General features: G+C 38.2%; 1 protein-coding gene across 1 annotated transcript; it reads left to right on the top strand.

The window, feature by feature from the left end:
* Positions 1-15,914: 15,914 nt before the first annotated feature.
* Positions 15,915-16,484, top strand: LOC147420426 (uncharacterized). The gene has a single exon (XM_086504535.1). It carries the CDS (start codon positions 15,915-15,917, stop codon positions 16,482-16,484), a length of 570 nt encoding a protein of 189 aa, XP_086360661.1.
* Positions 16,485-27,929: the final 11,445 nt, after the last annotated feature.

The following is a 27,929-nucleotide window of genomic DNA, read 5'->3' as shown; positions in this document are numbered from 1 at the left end:
ATGACAGATGACAGCTTCCTAATATCACCCTTTGCGCCGGCCGTAGAAGCTTAACTCACCCAACCTTTAATATGCACTGACATATAACACTTACACTTGACATCAGCTCACCCATCAACTGTACCATTTTGTGTTCATATAATATACAAAGAGCTAACGCTTGAACATATAAAAATAGTCCATTGGATATGTAGAATGCAGCCGATAGGTTTAGGTCAAATACTCTTATTTACCTCACGATTGATGTATGCTTGGATAAATGACATTCTGCAACTTACTAGGACATTTCTACTTTGCGTACATTTGAATATAGAAAGATGGTGTATTAGATCACCTACACACCTTGGGAGTATTTGACTCTCAAAACAATTTTTTAGCACATGAAATTTGTGCAATTAATGGGTGCTACGACTATTAAAATTCAACGTATAGCTTCTATCATGCAGTAATTTTTTGAGAGGTTGTGCCACCAATTTCTCTGAACCATCCAATAATCTTCTTCACCTCATGATCCAATGTGATATTGATGTGATGCATGTCCAATTGATATGATGAGTGGACTTTATCTCCACTTAATCACCTAGTAGACATACCTACAGCCCCCAATTATGGATACTCCCTTTGTGATAGCTTTCGAGTGTGATTAAGAGATTTTTTAAAACAAAAATTGATAGAGTTTCTTTTGTAGCCACGCTCTCATGCTAGTTTTATCATTATTATTTTAAATTACATATGGTTTCTTTTGTAGCCATGCTCTTATACTAGTTTTATCATTAATCTTTTTAAATTTCATAGGCTTTCCTTTGTCCACACCCTCTCAAGCTAGTTTTCATCTGAAAAGCAAGTACCATCTATTCAGTGTAGTGTTCCCACACAATTTGAGGCTTTGAAATCTAAACTTGTCTTCATATATTGTATCTCAATTATAGACTCGCACAAACCCAAAGCTTTGAATATCCATAAGGTGCACAAAACTCGCACATCCACATTAGAATTGGAAAGAATTAAAAAACGAGGATAAATGCCACCACTTGTCCAATTGATCATATTTAATACACTAAAATATGATAATAGCCCCACTCTGTAACAGAATATGGCTATAACATTGATTGGATCGGAATTAAATTAACAATAGTGAGCATTTCCTTAAGAGAATTCTTAAAGAGCATAAGGAGAGCACTGGATTAAATGTAGAAAAATGAACATTACACCTAGTTAGCTTGGCATGAACAATACTTGTAAGAGAGAGAGAGAGAGAGAGAGAGAGAGAGAAAGAGAAAATTAGAGAAATTGACAATAGTTGAAGACGAGATTTACTTGAAGCCGATTCCCCCCTCCAAAAGGCTTTTGTATTATAGATTCTCCCTTAAAGAGAGACTTGATACAATACATCTTTGTGCTCCTTGAGAGCTTGTTGATGCATGAAGATGGTAAACTTCATGCACCAAATTTATGCCAGTAACTACCTTGCAAAAACATTAACTTGTCCTCAGCCTCAATCACAAGACCTCAAACAACTTCAAAGGTGGAGAGAGCTAGCAGGGAGTGAGGGATGGGAAGAGGAAAAAGAAGTACCATACGAGAAAGAAGTAGTTTCCTCACGATAGATTACTCTTGGAGCTTAGCTTAGCATAGTAATATAGATGGTAGAGAAGATGAGCATGCCATTGAAGCTTGACTCTTGGTCAGATCTGCATCCCATAGCCAAGAGGTGTTGGTGTAGGCTCTCTACTTTTCAAACTTGGAGAAGGAGATGGAGTAATTCTTGCTCAACACAATGAGAGAGAGTATGAGAGTCATGTGAGAATAAGTCAAAATGAGTCCCCTCCTTGCCTAGGTAGACCCCTCTGTCTCTTTGCTCATGCTTGATCACTATTGGCCCTTGCCAAGCCTGGCCAATCACAGGCTATGATCATTTCAAGCAATAGAGATAGCATTTGGACACGTTTCCTTCTTTTCCCTTTTGAGAGAAAGAGCTTAGTAATTAATAAAATGCATCTAAATTCTCATTGGACCTCCCTAAAGACCATCCAATAGGATTCGTGCACACCATGAGTACAACATGGGTAGCTGCTTGACATGTGTCCTTCTTGCCTCTTAAGTCTCGGGCTTGCCTTGAGTGTGTGTGTGTGTGTGTGTGTGTGTTCTCTCTCATGTCCCTACCTTTAGGGATCGCCCCCTCCTTTGTAGGAGTCATGCTTGACTTTGAACACCTCAAGCACCTTAGTCATCAAGCACGAGAAGCACCTCAAGCACCTTAGTCAACCCAAGCAAGGCAAGCACCTCAAGCACATACCTAGCTTGCCTCAGGTTTAAAGTACCTAAAGGTCATAGGTCTAAGGACTTTTAACACTAACCTTTGTAGGTCTTTTAATTTCCATTATCTGCTCATTTCTCTTTGATAGACCATCTTTCTTTTGGACCCTTAATGAGAGGTATCCTTCTCTCCCTTTTGGTTTCGTGTTGAGATAGATCTAAAACCACATATCTATATTCTAACTCTTGTTCCCTTTCATTTTCCCACATTAAATGCTCATTTCAATATGAGAAAATCATAAGATACGTAGATATTAGATTTTATGACATTACACTACAACAGGTCACTTAAATTTCGACGCCAAATTATGGGTGACAATGGCGGGTGTCAGTATTTGTGCAGATAAGTATGGAGGGAGATGAACACTTTAAACATTTTCATCTTCAAATTTTTCACGCTTGTATCAATGATTTTTTTGACGCTTATATAGATATGTATTCCGATGTTTAATCTTGCGCCTGGAAGAGCGTCTGTACTGACAGAACCTGCAAAAACCGAAATGCAGGTCTTTCCCTGATCATTTCTCTAATTTGTGTGCCTCTTCTCTTGGTCTCGTCCTCCTCACCTACTGTAGATCTGGTGCCCAACAACTTGCCGTAGGTGAGAATGTTGCTTGTTGACTACTCCTTCGTATCCATTAGGAATAGAATGGGGTCTATGAGGGCCTCTTTATTTGGCAGTTTAAAGAAGTCAAACCTTTAGTATTAAGAAAGTAATGAAAGGACAACTTTTGAATTCAAACAGGCCAAACAGCTAGTTTATTTGAATTCAAATTTCCCCCCCAAAATGAAATTAAAAATCTAGCAGGTAAAACCATATCATCTAGCATATCTATGGAAAGAGCACAATGCATAGATTGTAGATCTATCTCTTTGCTCAAATCGAAGATCATATGTGGGAGTTACGGAAGGCCAAAAATCATAAAATTGTCCACCTCCTTTTTGGGGGGAAAAGTGCATCCTTTGAGCACTCTTACACATCTCTTACACACCCACCATTCTAGCACACATGGCATATACCTATTTGTCAAAATTTTAATCACTTCCATATGGTCATGGCAAATAAAGAGGCCCTCCTATACCCCATCCTCTTCCTAATGAAGATGAGATTCTTTTCAAGTTTGCTTGTAGGTTTATGGTTTAGTGTTTAACATAGTGTGTGTGTGTGTGTGTGTGTGTGTTTTTGCAGGTTTGAAGACGTTTACAAGACCCTTTTTTGCTCAAAAAGGCCGCCTGCGAGTGCTCAAAAGTTTTATGCATATTAAATTACTTTAAAATTATATTGTATATTGACAAAATAAAATTTCTTTAATTAGGATTTCTATGCTTAAATTTTCATGCAATTTTGTTTAGAAATTATGCTTTGAAAAAATTGTTTTGAAAATATGGTTTGGGGTAATTTTGATTTGAAATTATGCTACGGAAAAATTTTGTATGCTTTGAAGAAAATTTCTTTCAAAATTATGCTATGGAAAAATTTTGTTTTGAAGAAATTTTGTTTTGAAATTACGCTACCATCTCATCATCATCATGCGATTGATGAGGTTTAGGTTATAGGTTTCGGTAAGGTGTAGTTTTGGTTATAGTATAGGTTAGGGTCTAGGTTATATGTTCAGTTATAGGTCATACGTTACGTTAGAATAGGTTAGGTTAAGTTAGGTTAGATTAAGTTAAGGTTATAGGTTAAGTTAAGTTAGTTTATGGGTTAGATTATAAACTAGGTTAGGTTATTTTATAGGTTAATTAGGTTAGGTAAACTTATAGGCTAGGTTAGATTACCTTATAGGTTAGGTTCTAGGTTAGGTTGGGTTTTAAGTTATATACTAGGTTAGGTTATAGGTAAGGTTTAGGCAACATGTTAGGTTATAGGTTAGGTTATCAGTTGTGCATCAAATACTAGTTTAGGTTATAGTTAATGCTAACTAATGATTAGATTATAGGTTTGGTTGGAAAAAAATATGATGCTTCCAACTGAAACATTGGCGGCCCATAACCATGATGTAAATAGCTTACAAATTTATTGCCAAGTAAATTTTCCAAAGAATCTATCCCACTATGGATAAGGGTATCACTCCTCCCCAACAACATTTTATCAAAGGAAGATCTATTTAAGATAACGCCTTGACAGCAATGGTTGGATTAGAATACACACGATTCACCATGCAAGATTGTATCGTTTATAGGTTAGGTTATAGTTAGCGATGTGGGTGGTATGGAAACACACACACAACGCCTCTATAATCACCTAACACACACTCTTGGGATAATACACACACACACTATGGGGCACCACTCGGCTTACAAAATCCATCTGGCTGAGATAGGGACCACACCGATGGAGTGAGAGGAGAGAGACTATCCATCCGCCCACTCAACACACCTACACACACGTGTATACACAAATCAGCTGGGAAAAGTGAATCCTTTGACCACTCTTACACATCTCTTACACACCCACCATTATAGAACACATGGCATACACCTATTTGTCAAAATGTTAATCACTTCCATATGCTCATGGCAAATAAAGAGGCCCTCCTATACCCCATTCTCTTCCTAATGAAGCTGAGATTCTTTTGAATTTTTCTTGTAGGTTTATGGTTTGGAGTTTAACATAGTGTGTGTGTGTGTGTGTGTGTGTGTGTGTGTGTGTGCGTGCCTTTTTGCAGGTTTGAAGAAGTTTACAAGACCCTTTCTTGCTCAAAAAGGCCACGTGCGAGTGCTCAAAAGTTTTATCCATATTCAATTACTTTAAAATTATATTGTATAATGACAGAATAAAATTTCATTAATTAGGATTTCAATGCTTAAATTTTCATGCAATTTTGTTTAGAAATTATGCTTTGAAAAAAAATTGTTTTGAAATTATTGTTTGGGGTAATTTTGATTTGAAATTATGCTACAGTAAAAAAAATTTGTTTCAAAATGCTTTGAATAAAATTTGTTTCAAAATTATGCTATGGAAAAATTTTGTTTTGAAATTATGTTTTGAAGAAATTTTGTTTTGAAATTACGCTACCATCTCATCATCATCATGCGATTGATGAGGTTTAGGTTATAGGTTTCGGTAAGGTGTAGTTTTGGTTATAGGATAGATTAGGGTATAGGTTATATGTTAAGTTATAGGTCATACGTTAAGTTAGGTTAGGTTAGTTTATATTAAGTTTAGGTTATAGGTTAAGTTAAGTTAGTTTATGGGTTAGATTATAGACTAGGTTAGGTTAGTTTATAGGTTAATTAGGTTAGGTAAACTTATAGGTTAGGTTAGATTGGCTTATAGGTTAGATTCTAGGTTATAGGTTAGATTTAGGTTATAGGTCAGGTTTAGGCAACATGTTAGGTTATATGTTAGGTTAATTAGGTTAGGTTATAAGTTGTACATAAAAAGCTAGGTTAGGTTATAGTTTAAGTTAACTAATGTTTAGGTAAAAGGTTTGGTTTTAAAAAAATCTGAAACTTCCAATTGAAACATGGTGGCCCATAACCATGATGTAAATAGCTTACAAAATTATTGCCAAGTCAATATCCCAAAGACTCTATCCAGCTATGGAGAAGGGTATCACTCCTCGCCAACAAGATTTCATCAAAGGAAGATCTATTTAAGATAACACCTTGACAACAATGGTTGGATTAGAATAGACACCATTCACCATGCAAGATTGTATCGATTATAAGTTAGGTTATAGCTAGCGATGTGAGCAGGATGGAAATACACACAACGCCTCTATAATCACGTGACACACACTCTTGGGATAATAGTACACACACAGACACACACACACACACACTATGGGATACCACTCAGCTTATGAAATCCACCTGACTGAGACAGGGAACACACCATTGGAGTGAGAGGAGAGAGACTATCTATCTGCCCACTCAACACACACACACACACACACGTTTACACAAATCAGCTCAAAGGATTTCAATGCTTGAATTTTTATGCAATTTTATTTAAAAAATTATGCTTTGAAAAAAAATTGTTCTGAAATTATGGTTTGGCATACTTTTGATTTGAAATTATGCTACGGAAAAATTTTGTATGCTTTGAAGAAAATTTGTTTCAAAATTATGCTATGGAAACATTATGTCTTGAACAAATTTTGTTTTGAAATTACGTTACCATCTCATCATCATGATGCGATTGATAAGGTTTAGGTTATTGGTTTCGGTAAGGTGTAGTTTAGGTTATAAATTAGGTTAGGGTATAGGTTATATGTTAAGTTATAGGTCATACGTTAGGTTAGGTTAGGTTAGGTTAGATTAGGTTTAGGTTATAGGTTAAGTTAAGTTAGTTTATGGGTTAGATTATAGACTACGTTAAGTTAGGTTATAGGTTAATTAGGTTAGGTTAACTTATAGGTTAGGTTAGATTAGCTTATAGGTTAGGTTATTTAGGTTAGGTTATAGGTTGTACATAAAAGTCTAGGTTAGGTTATATATTAACTTAACTAATGTTTAGGTTATAGGTTTGGTTCGAAAACAATCAGATGCTTCCAATTGAAACATTGGCGGCCCATAACCATGATGTAAATAGCTTACAAATTTATTGCCAAGTCAATTTTCCAAAGAATCTATCCCACTATGGATAAGGGTGTCACTCCTCCCCAACAAGATTTTATCAAAGGAAGATCTATTTAAGATAACGCCTTGACAGCAATGGTTGGATTAGAATACACACCATTCACCATGCAAGATTGTATAGGTTATAGTTCGCGATGTGGGTGGTATGGAAACACACACACAACGCCTCTATAATCACCTAACACACACTCTTGGGATAATACACACACACACTATGGGGCACCACTCGGCTTACAAAATCCATCTGGCTGAGACAGGGACCGCACCGATGGAGTGAGAGGAGAGAGACTATCCATCTGTCCACTCAACACACATACACACACGTGTATACACAAATCAGCTGGGAAAAGTGAATGCTTTGAGCACTCTTACACATCTCTTACACACCCACCATTATAGCACACATGGCATACACCTACTTGTCAAAATGTTAATCACTTCTATATGCTCATGGAAAATAAAGAGGCCCTCCTATACCCCCCCCTCTTCCTAATGAAGCTGAGATTCTTTTGAAGTTTTCTTGTAGATTTATGATTTAGAGTTTAACATAGTGTGTGTGTGTGTGTGTGTGTGCGTTTTTGCAGGTTTGAAGACGTTTACAAGACCCTTTCTTGCTCAAAAAGGCCACGTGCGAGTGCTCAAAAGTTTTATGCATATTCAATTACTTTAAAATTATATTGTATAATGACATAATAAAATTTCATTAATTAGGATTATGTTTCAAAATTATGCTATAGAAAAATTTTGTTTTGAAGAAATTTAGTTTTGAAATTACGCTGCCATCTCATCATCATCATGCGATTGATGAGGTTTAGGTTATAGGTTTCGGTAAGGTGCAGTTTTGGGTTTTAGGATAGGTTAGGGTATAGGTTATATGTTAAGTAATAGGTCATATGTTAGGTTAGGTTAGGTTAGGTTAGATTAGGTTTAGGTTATAGGTTTAGTTAAGTTAGTTTATGGGTTAGATTATACACTAGGTTAGGTTAGTTTATAGGTTAATTAGGTTAGGTAAACTTATAGGTTAGGTTAGATTGGTGTATAGGTTATATTCTAGGTTATAGGTTAGGTTATAAGTTATTGACTAGGTTAGGTTATAGGTCAGGTTTAGGCAACATGTTAGGTTATATGTTAGGTTAATAATTAGGTTAGGTTATAAGTTGTACATAAAAAGCTAGGTTAGGTTATAGTTTAAGTTAACTAATGTTTAGGTTATAGGTTTGGTTTTAAAAAAATCTGATGCTTCCAACTGAAACATTGGTGGCCCATAACCATGATGTAAATATCTAACAAAATTCTTGCCAATTAGTCAATATCCCAAAGACTCTATCCCACCATGGAGAAGGGTATCACTCCTCGCCAACAAGATTTCATCAAAGGAAGATCTATTTAAGATAACACTTAGACAACAATGGTTGGATTAGAATACACACCATTCAACATGCAAGATTGTATCGATTATTGGTTAGGTTATAGCTAGCGATGTGAGTAGGATGGAAATACACACAGCGCCTCTATAATCACCTGACACACACTCTTGGGATAATACACACACAGACACACACACACACACACTATGGGATACCACTCGGCTTATGAAATCCACCTGACTGAGACAGGGAACACACCATTGGAGTGAGAGGAGAGAGACTATCTATCTGCCCACTAAACACACACACACACACACACACACACACACACACACACGTATACACAAATCAGCTCAAAGGATTTCAATGCTTAAGTTTTTATGCAATTTTATTTAAAAAATTATGCTTTGAAAAAAAATTGTTCTGAAGAATTATGGTTTGGGGTAATTTTGATTTGAAATTATGCTACGGAAAAATTTTGTATGCTTTGAAGAAAATTTGTTTCAAAATTATGCTATGGAAACATTATGTCTTGAACAAATTTTGTTTTGAAATTACGTTACCATCTCATCATCATCATGCGATTGATGAGGTTTAGGTTATTGGTTTGGGTAAGGTGTAGTTTAGGTTATAAAAAAGGTTAGGGTATAGGTTATATGTTAAGTTATAGGTCATACGTTAGGTTACATTAGGTTTAGGTTATAGGTTAAGTTAAGTTAGTTTATGGGTTAGATTATAGACTAGGTTAGGTTAGGTTATAGGTTAATTAGGTTAGGTTAGATTAGCTTATAGGTTAGGTTATTTAGGTTAGGTTATAGGTTGTACATAAAAGTCTAGGTTAGGTTATATCTTAAGTTAACAAATGTTTAGGTTATAGGTTTGGTTCGAAAACAATCAGATGCTTCCAATTGAAACATTGGCGGCCCATAACCATGATGTAAATAGCTTACAAATTTATTGCCAAGTCAATTTTCCAAAGAATCTATCCCACTATGGATAAGGGTATCACTCCTCCCCAACAAGATTTTATCAAAGGAAGATCTATTTAAGATAACGCCTTGACAGCAATGGCTGGATTAGAATACACACCATTCACCATGCAACATTGTATAGGTTATAGGTTAGGTTATAGTTCGTGATGTGGGTGGTATTGAAACACACACACAACGCCTCTATAATCACCTAACACACTCTCTTGGGATAATACACACACACACACACTATGGGGCACCACTCGGCTTACAAAATCCATCTGGTTGAGACAGGGACCACACCGATGGAGTGAGAGGAGAGAGACTATCCATCTGCCCACTCAACACACATACACACATGTGTATACACAAATCAGCTGGGAAAAGTGAATTCTTTGACCACTCTTACACATCTCTTACACACCCACCATTATAGAACACATGGCATACACCTATTTGTCAAAATGTTAATCACTTCTATATGCTCATGGAAAATAAAGAGGCCCTCCTATACCCCATCCTCTTCCTAATGAAGCTGAGATTTTTTTGAAGTTTTCTTGTAGGTTTATGGTTTAGAGTTTAGCACAGTGTGTGTGTGTGTGTGTGTGTGTGTGTGTGTGTGTGTGTGTGTGCGTTTTTGCAGGTTTGAAGACGTTTACAAGACCCTTTCTTGCTCAAAAAGGCCACGTACACGTGTAACTGCTCAAAAGTTTTATGCATATTCAATTACTTTAAAATTTTATTGTATAATGACAGAATAAAATTTCATTAATTAGGATTTCAATGCTTAAATTTTCATGCAAGTTTGTTTAGAAATTATGCTTTGAAAAAAAATTGTTTTGAAATTATGGTTTGGGGTAATTTTGATTTGAAATTCGGTAAGGTGTAGTTTTGGTTATAGGATAGGTTAGGGTATAGGTTATATATTAAGTAATAGGTCATATGTTAGGTTAGGTTAGGTTAGGTTAGATTAGGTTTAGGTTATAGGTTAAGTTAAGTTAGTTTATGGGTTAGATTATAGCCTAGGTTAGGTTAGGTTATAGGTTAATTAGGTTAGGTTAACTTATAGGTTAGGTTAGATTAGCTTATAGGTTAGGTTCTAGGTTAGGTTTAGGTTATAGGTTATAAACTAGGTTTGGGTTATAGGTTATAAACTAGGTTAGGTTATAGCTCAGGTTTAGGCAACATGTTAGGTTATAGGTTAGGTTAATTAGGCTAGGTTATCGGTTGTACATAAAAGGGTAGGTTAGGTTATATATTAAGTTAACTAATGTTTAGGTTATAGGTTTGGTTCGAAAACAATCAGATGCTTCCAATTGAAACATTGGCGGACCATAACCATGATGCAAATAGCTTACAAAATTATTGCTAAGTCAATTCTCCAAAGTCTCTATGCCACTATTGATAAGGGTATCACTTCTCGCCAACAAGGTTTGATCAAAAGAAGATCTATTTAAGATAGCACCTTGACAGCAATGGTTGGATTAGAATACACACCATTCAGCATGCAAGATTGTGTCGGTTATAGGTTAGGTTATAGTTAGCGATGTGAGCGGGATGGAAACACACACAACGCCTCTATAATCACCTGACACACACTCTTGGGATAATACACACACACACACACACACACACACACACACACACACTATGGGGCACCACGCGGCTTACAAAATCCACGTGGCTGAGACAGGGAACACACTGATGGAGTGAGAGGAGAGAGACTCTCCATCTGCCTACTCAACACACACACACACACACACACACACATATACACAATTCAGCTCAAAGAAGGAATATTTTTTATGCTTAGATACAATTGACCTTAGGTCAACACCAATGGGGAAAATAGATCACAGCATATGGATGAAATATGCCAGATACAATTTGAGGAAAGGCTTCAATCACAGGAGAAACTTACACAACCAAAACATCACAAAAACAATACAAAATTTGGCAAAATGGACAGCACCATTGCATCCAGAATGGCCAAAAGTCCCAGTCTACAATATCAAAGTGCTCAAATCCGAGCTCGAATAAGTAGTTTATGGCCAAAACAGGCTCCAAAAACAGCAAAAACTGAGTTATAGTTGTTCCTCCTCTTCTCTCCATGTTTTTTCTGATTTTTTCTCAAGGTTTTTCTAATTTCCACACTTCACTTTATCCCTTGGGCATATTTGGCCTTTTGATTGGCCTCAAACAGACCCCGAACAAGCCAAAACCCTTCTACATCCATTCGCACAACAGGCACTAAACTTTTCTTAATCATGCATCCCACAATCACGTAAAGTGGCCCCAAATATAGTTCTCAAAGATATGGCCAGCAGCAAAGATCTTCCCATGTACCTTGAGTAGCAGGGGACTTTTTTATCTTACCTCTATCACCTCAAAACGTTCTTTTTCCGTGGAAGTATGTACAGTGTTATTGTAAGCATACTCCACTAAGGGTAAGTACTTCTCCCATTGGGACTTTTGATCTACTTCTTTGACATAAGCTTTTAGTAGATCAAGAATTGTTAGGTTACCTATTTCACTTTGAACATTTTTTTGAGGATGATAGACCAAAGAGAAGTTTAGCCTTGTAGCTAAATTCTCAAAGAGAGCCTTCCTGAAATTTTTGGTCATTCTAGGATCTCTATCCAACACTATGGACATTGGAAAGACATGGTACTTGAAGATTTGTGATATAAAGAGAATTGCTCTGTGATGGGCTTTGATAGTCTTTTAGACAGGTATGAAATGTACTTGTTTGCTAAACCTGGCTACTATCATCCATATCCTGTATTCCCATCAATAGACTTGGGCAATCCAAAGATATACTCTCCCATGGGGAATTAGGGATTGGAAAAGGTTGAGGTTGCTTCCCTGTATCAAACTTCATCTTTTGACATACCACACATCTTGAAACGTACATACTCATGTATGTTTGCTTTCATGGTAGGCCAATAGAAATATGTTTCTATCCCTTTTAGGGTATACTAAATCCCTCTATGCCCTGCATAAGGAGGAGCATGAGATTCATACATTACTTTCTCGCGTAGTGACTTAGTAATGCATAGTCTATTGCCATCGATAAGATAACCATCTTGTAGGGTAAATGGTTCTTCCTTCTGCCTAGTGCAAGGGCTAAAACCACATCTCTAAAATTGGGATCAATAGCCTATTCATCTATCATAAGACCAAACGTAGTGCGAAACGTGGTCTTTACAATGTCTTGATCAACTATCCTTATTTGATGGTAGCCACGTTTTAGGTCAATCCTATTGAAATAGGTTAAAGTGGAGCATCTCAAAGTCTACTTGGAAAGAGTTTGAGAATGTCCAAACTCACTTTCTTACAAAATTTCCACAAGCTAAGACACAAAGACTATAAATTATCCTACCTCTCAACTTTTTACAAGTGCATGGGATGCAAGAAAAAGAAGTTAAAAGATGGCAAAAAGCAAGATCTTGAGCATGAGATGGATGCAAGAGATAAGGAAGTGTTTCCAAAGATGAAATGCATTCTACTTATTACATGATGCCTTGAGAGATTCCCAAGTGAATGAAGATTTTCTACATGCCAATTAATGTACTCCAGTTTGGGAGGAATTTGGTGGGTCATCCTTCATACACTTTTGCACAGTTATAAGGGCTAAAATGTATTGATTGGTGTGATCAAACTATGGAGTGTCGTATGCTAAGACATAAGTGTTTATTATTATATGTTTGCGAGCGAATTTCAAGCGCTAAAATTGCCTCGTGTTCCTTAAAAACTACACAATGGTGATCCGTTTGGCAATACGGTAAGCCATAAAGCTTGCCCACAAGGCATAGCACTGTGGGCAAGCTCTATGGCTTTTCGTTTTTCCAAAAGGATCTCCATTGTGTTGTCTATATTTATGCGAGCGGTTTACAGCCATAAAATCACTTTGCAACCCTAAAAACAACACAATGGTGAGTCATTTGCCAAATTGGCAAGCCATAGACCTTGCTGACATTGCATATGCATTGTGGGCAATCTGTATGGATTGCCGTTTTGCTAAACACATCACCATTGTGTTGTTTCTATGTTAGGTTAGGTTAGGAAGTGGCAACTCCCATCTTATATGGTGCTGGAAGTGGCAACACTCAGCTAGCTGTACTGGCCATTCAACAACTAGGTGTGATAGAAAAAGCTTTCCACATAATATGGCCAATATTGCAACATGTAAAGAGATTCTCTTGCTAACCCGCGTTCATGCGGTAGCCAATGCAGGTGCAATTGAGATTAGCAAAAACAATATACTGCAGCGTTGCTCTTCAGCAGCTGCATATGAATTAGGTAATGCTGATGGTGTGGATTTGAACGCACAAGAATTATTTCTTCGGAGCTCCCTTCTTGCCAATAACCACGATTTGGTGATGGATCCTATGAGCAAAGGTCCATGTACACAGAATTTATTGGATCAAGTTCAGATGGCTGCAGATGGCAGACATTAGTTTGGTATTGTATCCAACACAAACCCTCATTTTCCCTTGGAGGAAAGCTACTCCGAGGCAGGCAGTCAAAATCTATTCACGTCTTCTCAAAGGTCTTTTGTGCAGCAGGCAGTCGAGGTAGAAACTCCCTATAGTAGCTATAGTATGCTGAACAAGCTGAGTGCAATTATCGTCAACAATGACTTCACATTCCATAGCACAAGGAATCTTATCTGTATCCAATTTCCCATGCGCATGTGTTCACTTGGCGCAACACATACACACACAGAGACAAGGTAATACTGATCAGAGGACATGGAACATAGAGTTACATCATCATGTTTTGTGTATGGGAGGGAGGACAGATATTAACAACACTGCACGTTCTAATTGCACGAGCGTGATTCCATCTCAACAACACTACAAGGTCTGTTATATGTATCCAATTTCCCATGCGCATGTGTTTACTTGGCGCAACACATTAACGCTACGGGGCAGGGCACGGCTTTCGTTTCTTAGAATTTTTTGGAGAGACCACAGTGCGAGCTCTCCACCATACTTGTGTATGGTACCTCTATATGATGTGCATTGTATACTTTGCACTTCCAATCTTTGACATTTCATTGCAACACGATTTGTTTAACTATTCACATTGCTTTTTTGTAGTTAAACTCAAATATTGCCATGTAGATCGGACAATCAAAAAGCAGGAGTACAACATTGTAGGTCAGTAAGGCACCTCATTTATTGTTGCAGCTCGTTCATAGTTTTATCTGTTTGCTTGTTTTATAATTATCCGCATTACTTCCTTTACTTCGGTTTATTTGGATCTCGTTTTCATAGCTATACACTCGATCGATGTTGATCAACATTTGCACATGTTAGTTATACACACAACTCTTTGCATACCGTTGCTAGCCAATGCATGTGAAGTATTACAATAGTGAATACACAAGTAGTGAATGCATGTGGTGTATCAAAGTAGTGAATTGACCTTGTGCATCCTTACTTTAGCTCTTAATAGTTGATATTATACTAGGTGTCTAAGTTATTGATTCCATACTATATATGTCCTCGTTTCCCAGTACTAGGTGTCAGTATGAAGTTGTCAAGACCTAAAAGATTACAGTCCAAGCGTCAATAAGCTAGGGAGCAAATTGCAGACAACTTGAAACTAACTTATCGTCCATATGCTAGGCCATTGTCTAAAATTATTGCATTGTATAAAGGTTGGAGCATGCAATGTGACATCTTTGCTCACAATCTAAAAATATGTAGTCACGCATGGGAGCTTTGGAACAAATGCCATATATTCACAAGCTCGATCCAGAGGCTACTTGCAAGTTTATACAAGATGTCATGCTTGGTAAGACATGCAACGGACCTTAAATTGCTTATGTTCTTGACCACTATTTTGTGAAATAAAACCAGACTTCCTAGATGAGATCAAGTGTACCTTGGGTGCATGTATTCTAGATGAATCAAACTGACATTACAAAACTTGAAATGAATGTCAATTTGAATGTGTCATGTTATATTCTATAGATGTTATATAGCAAGGCCCACCAAGGAAGACTAGTTTCTCTACTAGAGCCCATCAAAAACCCAATAATCGAGCATCTTTGTGTCTAGAAAGAATTTTTGTGCATCATTGAGCTTGAGTGCAAAGAATCTATCATTGAGATTTGAATGGTTTCTCTACTAGAGCCTATGAAAAACCCAATAATCGAGCATCTTTGTGTTTAAGGAAAAAAACTCCAAGTCCGCTTTTGTTTGGTTTGGAATAGCTAGCTTGTGGGCAGATCAATGGAGGCAAGAGAGCATCGCAGCCTGCAGGAAACCCGCTACATGCATGCTCATCTACGACCTCATGCAACGTCAAGTTCATTGCGCACGTGTGGTGCCGGGTCATCGCTCATCTGATGATGGATGATGGCTGTTGATATACAAAGTCAACATCCGGCAGGCCAGGTCAAAGTCAACATCCGCCAAGCTCATATACAAAGTCAACATCCAGCAGGCCAGGCGCTATTATATACATAGCTGCACCAGCACCAATACTCTTATCAAGCAGCAAGTGTATCAGCACCAATACTCCCCCCCCACTATCGAACTCTCTCATAAGACTCTCTCTCTCTCTCTCTCAACTGATCATCTCTCCCTTTCTCTGTGGCTCGCACACGCACCTGCCACGCCACGTCAGCCCGCACACACACACACAAATCGAGGCCATCATGCATAATCACTCTCAAGGGTCAGCTAATGCGTTGTTGTTGAAGAGGCAGCAGTCGATCCAGGTCGCCCTAAACGTTGCCCTCATGTTGTTAATACTCGTGATGCCAGTAGCCCACGCAGGACGGGTGGCATCCTGGAGCATCGTGCAGTCCACGCCCCTGGAGTACTATGTCCAAGTGGGGCTGGGCCCCCCTGACATGGACACCCTCATCGCTCCCATTGACCCCACCGGCTCCACGGGCACCTTCGGCCAGACACAGCTCTTCGCCTTCAATGTCACGCACGGCGTTGACCCAGCCTCCACGCTGCTCGGCTCCATGCGTGGTTACACCGTCCAAGCAAGCTCCACCACCGACTTCCACGGCGTCGAAGTGGAGGTCCTCGCCTTCGACGATGGCTCGCTCAATGGCACCATCAGCCTGCAAGGCCTCATCAACGCTGGCACTAACGAGATCGCCATTGTTGGCGGCACTGGAAACTTTCGAGGCGCTCGCGGCTACGGCATCGTCACCTTCCTCAACTCCACCGCCACCCTTGCACTTTACCACCACCAACTCTTCTTCCTCTAGATGACAGATGACAGCTTCCTAATATCACCCTTTGCGCCGGCCGTAGAAGCTTAACTCACCCAACCTTTAATATGCACTGACATATAACACTTACACTTGACATCAGCTCACCCATCAACTGTACCATTTTGTGTTCATATAATATACAAAGAGCTAACGCTTGAACATATAAAAATAGTCCATTGGATATGTAGAATGTAGCAGATAGGTTTAGGTCAAATACTCTTATTTACCTCATGATTGATGTATGCTTGGATAAATGACATTCTGCAACCTCATATACTAGGACATTTCTACTTTGCGTACATTTGAATATAGAAAGATGGTGTATTAGATCACCTACACACCTTGGGAGTATTTGACTCTCAAAACAATTTTCTATCACATGAAAATTGTGCAATTAATGGGTGCTACGACTATTAAAATTCAACGTATAGCTTCTATCATGCACTAATTTTTTGAGAGGTTGTGCCACCAATTTCTCTGAACCATCCAATAATCTTCTTCACCTCATGATCCAATGTGATATTGATGTGATGCATGTCCAATTGATATGATGAGTGGACTTTATCTCCACTTAATCACCTAGTAGACATACCTACAGCCCCCAATTATGGATACTCCCTTTGTGATAGCTTTCGAGTGTGATTAAGAGATTTTTTAAAACAAAAATTGATAGAGTTTCTTTTGTAGCCACGCTCTCATGCTAGTTTTATCATTATTATTTTAAATTACATATGGTTTCTTTTGTAGCCATGCTCTTATACTAGTTTTATCATTAATCTTTTTAAATTTCATAGGCTTTCCTTTGTCCACACCCTCTCAAGCTAGTTTTCATCTGAAAAGCAAGTACCATCTATTCAGTGTAGTGTTCCCACACAATTTGAGGCTTTGAAATCTAAACTTGTCTTCATATATTGTATCTCAATTATAGACTCGCACAAACCCAAAGCTTTGAATATCCATAAGGTGCACAAAACTCGAACATCCACATTAGAATTCGAAAGAATTAAAAAACGAGGATAAATGCCAGCACTTGTCCAATTGATCATTTTTAATACACTAAAATATGATAATAGCCCCACTCTGTAACAGAATATGGCTATAACATTGATTGGATCGGAATTAAATTAACAATAGTGAGCATTTCCTTAAGAGAATTCTTCAAGAGCATAAGGAGAGCACTGGATTAAAGGTAGAAAAATGAACATTACACCTAGTTAGCTTGGCATGAACAATACTTGTAAGAGAGAGAGAGCGAGAGAGAGAGAGAGAGAGAGAGAGAAAGAGAAAATTAGAGAAATTGACAATAGTTGAAGACGAGATTTACTTGAATCCGATTCCCCCCTCCAAAAGGCTTTTGTATTATAGATTCTCCCTTAAAGAGAGACTTGATACAATACATCTTTGTGCTCCTTGAGAGCTTGTTGATGCATGAAGATGGTAAACTTCATGCACCAAATTTATGCCAGTAACTACCTTGCAAAAACATTAACTTGTCCTCAGCCTCAATCCCAAGACCTCAAACAACTTCAAAGGTGGAGAGAGCTAGCAGGGAGTGAGGGATGGGAAGAGGAAAAAGAAGTACCATATGAGAAAGAAGTAGTTTCCTCACGATAGATTACTCTTGGAGCTTAGCTTAGCATAGTAATATAGATGGTAGAGAAGATGAGCATGCCATTGAAGCTTGACTCTTGGTCAGATTTGCATCCGATAGCCAAGAGGTGTTGGTGTAGGCTCTCTACTTTTCAAACTTGGAGAACAAGATGGAGTAATTCTTGCTCAGCACAATGAGAGAGAGTATGAGTGTCATGTGAGAATAAGCCAAAATGAGTCCCCTCCTTGCCTAGGTAGACCCCTCTGTCTCTTTGCTCATGCTTGATCACTATTGGCCCTTGCCAAGCCTGGCCAAGCACAGGCTATGATCATTTCAAGCAATAGAGATAGCATTTGGACACGTTTCCTTCTTTTCCCTTTTGAGAGAAAGAGCTTAGTAATTAATAAAATGCATCTAAATTCTCATTGGACCTCCCTAAAGACCATCCAATAGGATTCGTGCACACCATGAGTACAACATGGGTAGCTGCTTGACATGTGTCCTTCTTGCCTCTTAAGTCTCGGGCTTGCCTTGAGTGTGTGTGTGTGTGTGTGTGTGTGTTCTCTCTCATGTCCCTACCTTTAGGGATCGCCCCCTCCTTTGTAGGAGTCATGCTTGACTTTGAACACCTCAAGCACCTTAGTCATCAAGCACGAGAAGCACCTCAAGCACCTTAGTCAACCCAAGCAAGGCAAGCACCTCAAGCACATACCTAGCTTGCCTCAGGTTTAAAGTACCTAAAGGTCATAGGTCTAAGGACTTTTAACACTAACCTTTGGAGGTCTTTTAATCTCCATAATCTGCTCATTTCTCTTTGATAGACCATCTCTCTTTTGGACCCTTAATGAGAGGTAGCCTTCTCTCCCTTTTGGTTTCGTGTTGAGATAGATCTAAAACCACATATCTATATTCTAACTCTTGTTCCCTTTAATTTTCCCACATTAAATGCTCATTTCAATATGAGAAAATCATAAGATACGTAGATATTAGATTTTATGACATTACACTACAAGAGGTCACTTAAATTTCGATGCCAAATTATGGGTGACAATGGTGGGTGTCGGTATTTGTGCAGATAAGTATGGAGGGAGATGAACACTTTAAACATTTTCATCTTCAAATTTTTCACGCTTGTATCAATGATTTTTTTGACGCTTATATAGATATGTATTCTGATGTTTAAGCTTGCGCCTGCAAGAGCGTCTGTACTGACAGAACCTGCAAAAACCGAAACGCAGGTCTTTCCTTGATCATTTCTCTAATTTGTGTCCCTCTTCTCTTGGATTCATCCTCCTCACCTACTGCGGATCTGTTGCCCAACAACTTGCTGTAGGTGAGAATGTTGCTTGTTGACTACTACTTCGTATCCATTAGGAATAGAATGGGGTCTATGAGGGCCTCTTTATTTGGCAGTTTAAAGAAGTCAAACCTTTAGTATTCAGAAAGTAATGCAAGGACAACTTTTGAATTCAAACAGGCCAAACAACTAGTTTATTTGAATTCAAATTTCCCCCCCAAAATGGAATTAAAAATCTAGCAGGTAAAACCATATCATCTAGCATATCTATGGAAAGAGCACAATGTGTAGATTGTAGATCTATCATCTTTGCTCAAATCGAAGATCATATGTGGGAGTTATGGAAGGCCAAAAATCATAAAATTGTCCACCTCCTTTTTGGGGGAAAAAGTGCATCCTTTGACCACTCTTACACATCTCTTACACACCCACCATTCTAGCACACATGGCATATACCTATTTGTCAAAATGTTAATCACTTCCATATGCTCATGGCAAGTAAAGAGGCCCTCCTATACCCCATCCTCTTCCTAATGAAGCTGAGATTCTTTTCAAGTTTGCTTGTAGGTTTATGGTTTAGTGTTTAACATAGTGTGTGTGTGTGTGTGTGTTTTTGCAGGTTTGAAGACTTTTACAAGACCCTTTTTTGCTCAAAAAGGCCGCCTGCGAGTGCTCAAAAGTTTTATGCATATTAAATTACTTCAAAATTATATTGTATATTGACAAAATAAAATTTCTTTAATTAGGATTTCTATGCTTAAATTTTCATGCAATTTTGTTTAGAAATTATGCTTTGAAAAAATTGTTTTGAAAATATGGTTTGGGGTAATTTTGATTTGAAATTATGCTACGGAAAAATTTTGTATGCTTTGAAGAAAATTTCTTTCAAAATTACACTATGGAAAAATTTTGGTTTGAAGAAATTTTGTTTTGAAATTACGCTACCATCTCATCATCATCATGCGATTGATGAGGTTTAGGTTATAGGTTTCGGTAAGGTGTAGTTTTGGTTATAGTATAGGTTAGGGTCTAGGTTATGTGTTCAGTTATAGGTCATACGTTAGGTTAGAATAGGTTAGGTTAGGTTAGGTTAGATTAGGTTAAGGTTATAGGTTAAGTTAAGTTAGTTTATGGGTTAGATTATAAACTACGTTAGGTTAGTTTATAGGTAAATTAGGTTAGGTAAACTTATAGGCTAGGTTAGATTAGCTTATAGGTTAGGTTCTAGGTTAGGTTTGGTTTTAAGTTATATACTAGGTTAGGTTATAGGTAAGGTTTAGGCAACATGTTAGGTTATAGGTTACGTTAATTAGGTTAGGTTAATTAGGTTAGGTTATCAGTTGTGCATCAAATACTAGGTTAGGTTATAGTTAATGATAACTAATGATTAGATTATAGGTTTTTTTGGAAAAAAATATGATGCTTCCAACTAACACATTGGCGGCCCATAACCATGATGTAAATAGCTTACAAATTTATTGCCAAGTCAATTTTCCAAAGAATCTATCCCACTATGGATAAGGGTATCACTCCTCCCCAACAAGATTTTATCAAAGGAAGATCTATTTAACATAACGCCTTGACAGCAATGGTTGGATTAGAATACACACCATTCACCATGCAAGATTGTATCGGTTATAGGTTAGGTTATAGTTAGCGATGTGGGTGGTATGGAAACACACACACAACGCCTCTATAATCACCTAACACACACTCTTGGGCTAATACACACACACGCACACTATGGGGCACCACTCAGCTTACAAAATCCATCTGGTTGATACAGGGACCACACCGATGGAGTGAGAGAAGAGAGACTATCCATCTGCCCACTCAACACACCTACACACACGTGTATACACAAATCAGCTGGGAAAAGTGAATTCTTTGACCACTCTTACACATCTCTTACACACCCACCATTATAGCACACATGGCATACACCTATTTGTCAAAATGTTAACCACTTCCATATGCTCATTGCAAATAAGGAGGCCCTCCTATACCCCATCCTCTTCCTAATGAAGCTGAGATTCTTTTGAAGTTTTCTTGTAGGTTTATGGTTTGGAGTTTAACATAGTGTGTGTGTGTGTGTGCGTGCGTTTTTGCAGGTTTGAAGACGTTTACAAGACCCTTTCTTGCGCAAAAAGGCCACGTGCGAGTCCTCAAAAGTTTTATGCATATTCAATTACTTTAAAATTATATTGTATAATGAGAGAATAAAATTTCATTAATTAGGATTTCAATGCTTAAATTTTCATGCAATTTTGTTTAGAAATTATGCTTTGAAAAAAAATTGTTTTGAAATTATGTGTTGGGGTAATTTTGATTTGAAATTATGCTACGGTAATAAAAATTTGTTTCAAAATGCTTTGACTAAAATTTGTTTCAAAATTATGCTATGGAAAAATTTTGTTTTAAAAATATTTTTTGAAGAAATTTAGTTTTGAAATACGCTACCATCTCATCATCATCATGCGATTGATGAGGTTTAGGTTATAGGTTTCGGTAAGGTGTAGTTTTGGTTATAGGATAGGTTAGGGTATAGGTTATATGTTAAGTTATAGGTCATACGTTAGGTTAGATTAGGTTTAGGTTATAGGTTAAGTTAAGTTAGTTTATGTGTTAGATTATAGACTAGGTTAGGTTAGTTTATAGGTTAATTAGGTTAGGTAAACTTATAGGTTAGGTTAGATTATAGGTCAGGTTTAGGCAACATGTTAGGTTAATTAGGTAAGGTTATAAGTTGTACATAAAAAGCTAGGTTAGGTTATAGTTTAAGTTAACTAATTTTTAGGTTATAGGTTTGGTTTTAAAAAAATCTGATGCTTCCAACTGAAACATGGGTGGCCCATAACCATGATGTAAATAGCTTACAAAATTATTGCTAAGTCAATTTTCCAAAGTCTCTATGCCACTATGGATAAGGGTATCACTTCTCGCCAACAAGGCTTGATCAAAAGAAGATCTATTTAAGATAGCACCTTGACAGCAATGGTTGGATTAGAATACACACCATTCAGTATGCAAGATTGTGTCGGTTATAGGTTAGGTTATAGTTAGCGATGTGAGCGGGATGGAAACACACACAACGCCTCTATAATCACCTGACACACACTCTTGGGATAATACACACGCACTATGGGGCACCACGCGGCTTACAAAATCCACGTGGTTGAGACAGGGAACACACTGATGGAGTGAGAGGAGACAGACTATCCATCTGCCCACTCAACACACACATACACACACACACATATACACAATTCAACTCAAAGAAGGATTATTTTTTATGCTTAGATACAATTGACCTTAGGTCAACACCAATGGGGAAAATAGCTCACACCATATGGATGAAATATGCCAGATACAATTTGAGGAAAGGCTTCAATCACAGGAGAAACTTACACAACCAAAACATCACAAAAACAATACAAAATTTGGCAAAATGGACAGCACCATTGCATCCAGAATGGCCAAAAGTCCCAGTCTACAATATCAAAGTGCTCAAATCCGAGCTCGAATAAGTAGTTTATGGCCAAAACAGGCTCCAAAAACAGTAAAAACTGAGTTATAGTTGTTCCTCCTCTTCTCTCCATGTTTTTTCTGATTTTTTCTCAGGGTTTTTTTAATTTCCACACTTCACTTTATCCCTTGGGCATCTTTGGCCTTTTGATTGGCCTCAAACAGACCCCGAACAAGCCAAAACCCTTCTACATCCATTCGCACAACAGGCACTAAACTTTTTTCAATCATGCATCCCACAATCACATAAAGTGGCCCCAAATATAGTTCTCAAAATGACATTTTTGCATAAATCATCACAAGAAAACACTCCTGTTGCATCCTCGCTTATCCACGTTGTCGTGCCGCTCCGCTTCCAAGACAAAGAAATGAGCAAAGGAATACCAATCCGGATTATTTGAATCCTACATGATTATTCACCAGTTATAAGGGCTTGGTAACAGTCCAATTTTAAGCTAAAAGTGTGCTAGATGCGGCTCTAAGGGCCAAAATATTTCTTGGTAATGCTACACAGTGACTATGCTTGAAGTGCTTATAGCTGGGATTTTATTGATCAAAATTGAACTACTCAAAGTTCTCTACAGGCCTGTCTTTATGGCTCGTCAATCAGAGCTACAGATAAGAAGTTATGATAGTTTTATTTGAGTTAGTACCAGATCCGTACTGGATCGAGTACCTACTGATAAAAGGTCAAAGATGATAGGAATGCATGGGTCCAAAGCACTCACTTCAACGAGCATGTCAGTCTTTCTAGTTTGTCAATCGGGGTTTCGGTTGGCAAGATATGGCCAGCAGCAAAGATCTTTCCATGTACCTTGAGTAGCAGGGGACTTTTTTATCTTACCTCTATCACCTCAAAAGGTTCTTTTCCCGTGGAAGTATGTACAGTGTTATTGTAAGCATACTCCACTAAGGGTAAGTACTTCTCCCATTGGGACTTTTGATCTACTTCTTTGACATAAGCTTTTAGTAGATCAAGAATTGTTAGGTTACTTATTTCACTTTGACCATTTGTTTGAGGATGATAGACCAAAGAGAAGTTTAGCCTTGTAGCTAAATTCTCAAAGAAACCTTTCCAGAAATTTTTGGTCATTCTAGGATCTCTATCCAACACTATGGACATTGGCAAGCCATTGTACTTGAAGATTTGTGATATAAAGAGAGTTGCCCTTTGATGGGCTTTGATAGTCTTTTTGACAGGTATGAAATGTACTTGTTTGCTAAACCTGTCTACTATCATCCATATCCTGTATTCCCATCAATAGACTTGGGAAATCCAAAGATATACTCTCCCATGGGGAATTAGGGATTCGAAAAGGTTGAGGTTGATTCCCTGTATCAAACTTCATCTTTTGGCATACCACACATCTTGAAACGTACATACTCTTGTATGTTTGCTTTCATGGTAGGCCAATAGAAATATGTTTCTATTGCTTTTAGGGTATACTAAATCCCTCTATGCCCTGCATAAGGAGGAGCATGAGATTCATACATTACTTTCTCGCGTAGTGACTTAGTAATGCATAGTCTATTGCCATCGATAAGATAACCATCTTGAAGGGTAAATGGTTCTTCCTTCTCCCTAGTGCAAGGGCTAAAACCACATCTCTAAAATTGGAATCAATAGCCTATTCATCTATCATAAGACCAAACGTAGTGCGAAATGTGGTCTTTACAATGTCTTGATCAACTATTCTTATTTGATGGTAGCCACGTTTTAGGTCAATCCTATCGAAATAGGTTAAAGTGGAGCATCTCAAAGTCTACTTGGAAAGAGTTTGAGAATGTCCAAAAATCACTTTCTTACAAAATTTCCACAAGCTAAGACACAAAGACTATAAATTATCCTACCTCTCAACTTTTTACAAGTGCATGGGAAGCAAGAAAAAGAAGTTAAAAGATGGCAAAAAGCAAGATCTTGAGCATGAGATGGATGCAAGAGATAAGGAATTTTTTCCAAAGATGAAATGCATTATACTTATTACATGATGCCTTGTGAGATTCCCAAGTGAATGAAGATTTTCTACATGCCAATGTACTCCAGTTTGGGAGGAATTTGGTGGGTCATCCTTCATACACTTTTGCACAGTTATAAGGGCTAAAATGTATTGATTGGTGTGATCAAACTATGGAGTGTCGTATGCTAAGACATAAGTGTTTTTGATTATCTGTTTGTGAGCGAATTTCAATCGCTAAAATTGCCTCGTGTTCCTTAAAAACTACACAATGGTGATCCGTTTGGCAATACGGTAAGCCATAAAGCTTGCCCACAAGGCATAGCATTGTGGGCAAGCTCTAAGGCTTTCCGCTTTGCCAAAAGGATCTCCATTGTGTTGTCTATATTTCTGTGAGCGGTTTTCAGGCCATAAAATCGCTTTGCAAAACAACACAATGGTGAGTCGTTTGCCAAATTGGCAAGCCATAGACCTTGCTGACATTGCATATGCATTGTGGGCAATCTGTATGGATTGCCGTTTTGCTAAACACCTCACCATTGTGTTGTTTCTATGTTAGGTTAGGTTAGGAAGTGGCAACTCCCATCTTATATGGTGCTGGAAGTGGCAACACTCAGCTAGTTGTACTGGCACCTTATACATGTTCACATGAAAACAAAGAGCCATGATGAAAAGCCTACCTCATCGACATGACAAGAGAACTTTGTAGGCCAAGCTCCTCCGTATTCATTCCGGTGGTACAACGTTGACAATATCACTATTTGCACCATCTGCATATTGGAATCGGCCTTCTTTTGCAGTGAAGCCTCAATATCTAATTATAATCCTACCTGCACCTTCCCCGCGTAGCGATCATAGCAACTTTGTGTGCAACAAGACCTAGTTCCCAGCTGAACACTATATCTACCTTTAACTACGGCCTTACTCAGCTAGTTTCTGCATGCTCAACTAGTTATGGCCAGCATTATGCCGCTCCAAGTATAGCTCATGCAAATTCAACAACCATATTGTGCCCTCGGCCATCCTTCAATGTTCATGGAAACCATGATATGCAGCAGGTCCCCATGCCTAATTCTCAAGATACACACCAATTCTTTTCCTCGTAGTAGTTTTCTCGTACAGTAGAAAGCTTGGCAGAACCAAAAAGGATCAATATTGGAGACCTTTCAAACCCTGGTTATATTTTGCAAATCATCAACATGGAGGGTGCTTTGGATGCTTTCCAACGTGATGAGCACTCTCAAAGATCATATATTTTGTGAGATCAACCCATGGCAGAGGTCTGTTCTAGTGCTTCTGAAATAGAAGATATTAGATTTCAATCAATGATAAATTGGACTATTTTAATTAATCTGAAGTGGAATCACATAAACCCATTGCCTTTGCAGGCCCATCCCAACATTTTTTTTGCTGATGCTATCAGGTTGTTGGCGTTGCAGACAGCGGTTGAAGAGTAAACGTCAAAGTTGACAAGACTAGGACAGAAAAGTTTCGCAACATCGATCAGACCAAAGCTTATGATAGATCCTCAAGTAATTAATCTAGTTGCTTCAATGCTTGCACTTTTAGCACAGAGTGTGTGGGGATTAGTGGTAGACAACTCAATGTCAAGGGAAACGCATTGGGGAATATTGCCACTAGTGCAAGTCACTGGTCTGATGAGCCATTGGCTTCAGACGCACTCCTCGTCTAGATTTTTTGATAGCCTATCTAAAAATTTTATGACAGAAACATCTCTCATGACCAATTCAATGCAGAATATGGTGTCTGTGGGAGGAAGTTGGTCAACGTCTAGCTCCAAGCAGATGCATCACTAGCATTGCAACGGAAGTCAATCATACAGGTGCCTATGTGGCTGCTGACCAAGATCAAAAGAATAGTCAAAGAGCAAAAGCGTAAGCTAATTCTTTTTTCCACACAAAGAAGTTTAATACTGGAGAAGCCAAAGAACACCGACTATGGAGTAATGGCCTATAGATAAGTATACAAATATGTCAACACCTATTAGCCTCTAGCGTTGCTGGCCATTCAACAACTGGGTGTGATATGCAACATGTAAAGAGATTCTCTTGCTAACCCGTGTGCATGCGGCAGCCAATGCAAGTGCAATTGAGATTAGCAAGAACAGTATACTGCAGCGTTGCTCTTCAGCAGTTGCATATGAAGTAGGTAATGCTGATGGTGTGGATTTGAACGCACAACAATTATTTCTTCGGAGCTCCCTTCTTCCCAATAACCACAATTTGGTGATGGATCCTATGAGCAAAGGTCCATGTACGCACTAGTTATTGGATCAAGTTCAGATGGCAGACATTAGTTTGGTATTGTATCCAACACAAACCCTCATTTTCCGTTGGAGGAAAGCTACTCCAAGGCAGGCAGTCAAAATCTATTCACTTCTTCTCAAAGGTCTTTTGTGCAACAGGCGGTCGAGGTAGAAACTACATATAGTAGCTATAGTATGCTGAACAAGCCGAGTGCAATTATCGTCAACAACGACTTAACATTCCATAGCGCAAGGCATGCTGCTATTAATATATTGTCCAAATGCAGAACCGAATTCAGCGTCACGAGGACAGAGTTTGTCTACTGTTGAATGCATTTTCCAACCTCAAGACACAAAAGATATTTTATTTAGTTATACACTCAATATATCATATATGTTAGGTTCAAAGCGCCCTCTTGTGCAAATACATTCCTCATGATGTTGCATCTTATCTTGGTTTTCTTGTAGAGACGAGTTAGCTTTCTTTGCATCTCTTACTGGCTTACCATATAAGATCCATTACATCAGCAAAAATTCGAGAAGGGTTGTCTTGATAGAGGGGTTGGCTAGGGTGCGGTGCTGTGGATTGGAAGGCCTCCAAAGCTTGAGAAGGAGAGCTGGTTGAATGGGCTGGTGGAATCTGATTGTATGCAAAAAAGGGCTAGATTTCTTGCACTCTTTATGCGGCCACCTCAATTCCATCATTAAAAAAGCTACTAGTACCTCTGTCATGAGCAGTCACTTCTACATCTTTTGGAGGGATCGCACCTTGATAGCCTTCAAGTTGCATCTTTTGACTAGATAT

Source organism: Adiantum capillus-veneris, chromosome 28 (assembly GCF_014529385.1).
Source record: "Adiantum capillus-veneris isolate H3 chromosome 28, ASM1452938v2, whole genome shotgun sequence".
NCBI lineage: Eukaryota > Viridiplantae > Streptophyta > Polypodiopsida > Polypodiales > Pteridaceae > Adiantum > Adiantum capillus-veneris.
The sequence above is the reverse complement of the archived record's forward strand: the minus strand, read 5'-3'. Positions and strand labels throughout refer to the sequence as shown.

Excerpts from the sequence above, each read along its gene's own strand:
- LOC147420426 (XM_086504535.1), top strand. The coding sequence starts at position 15,915 with ATGCATAATCACTCTCAAGGGTCAGCTAATGCGTTGTTGTTGAAGAGG.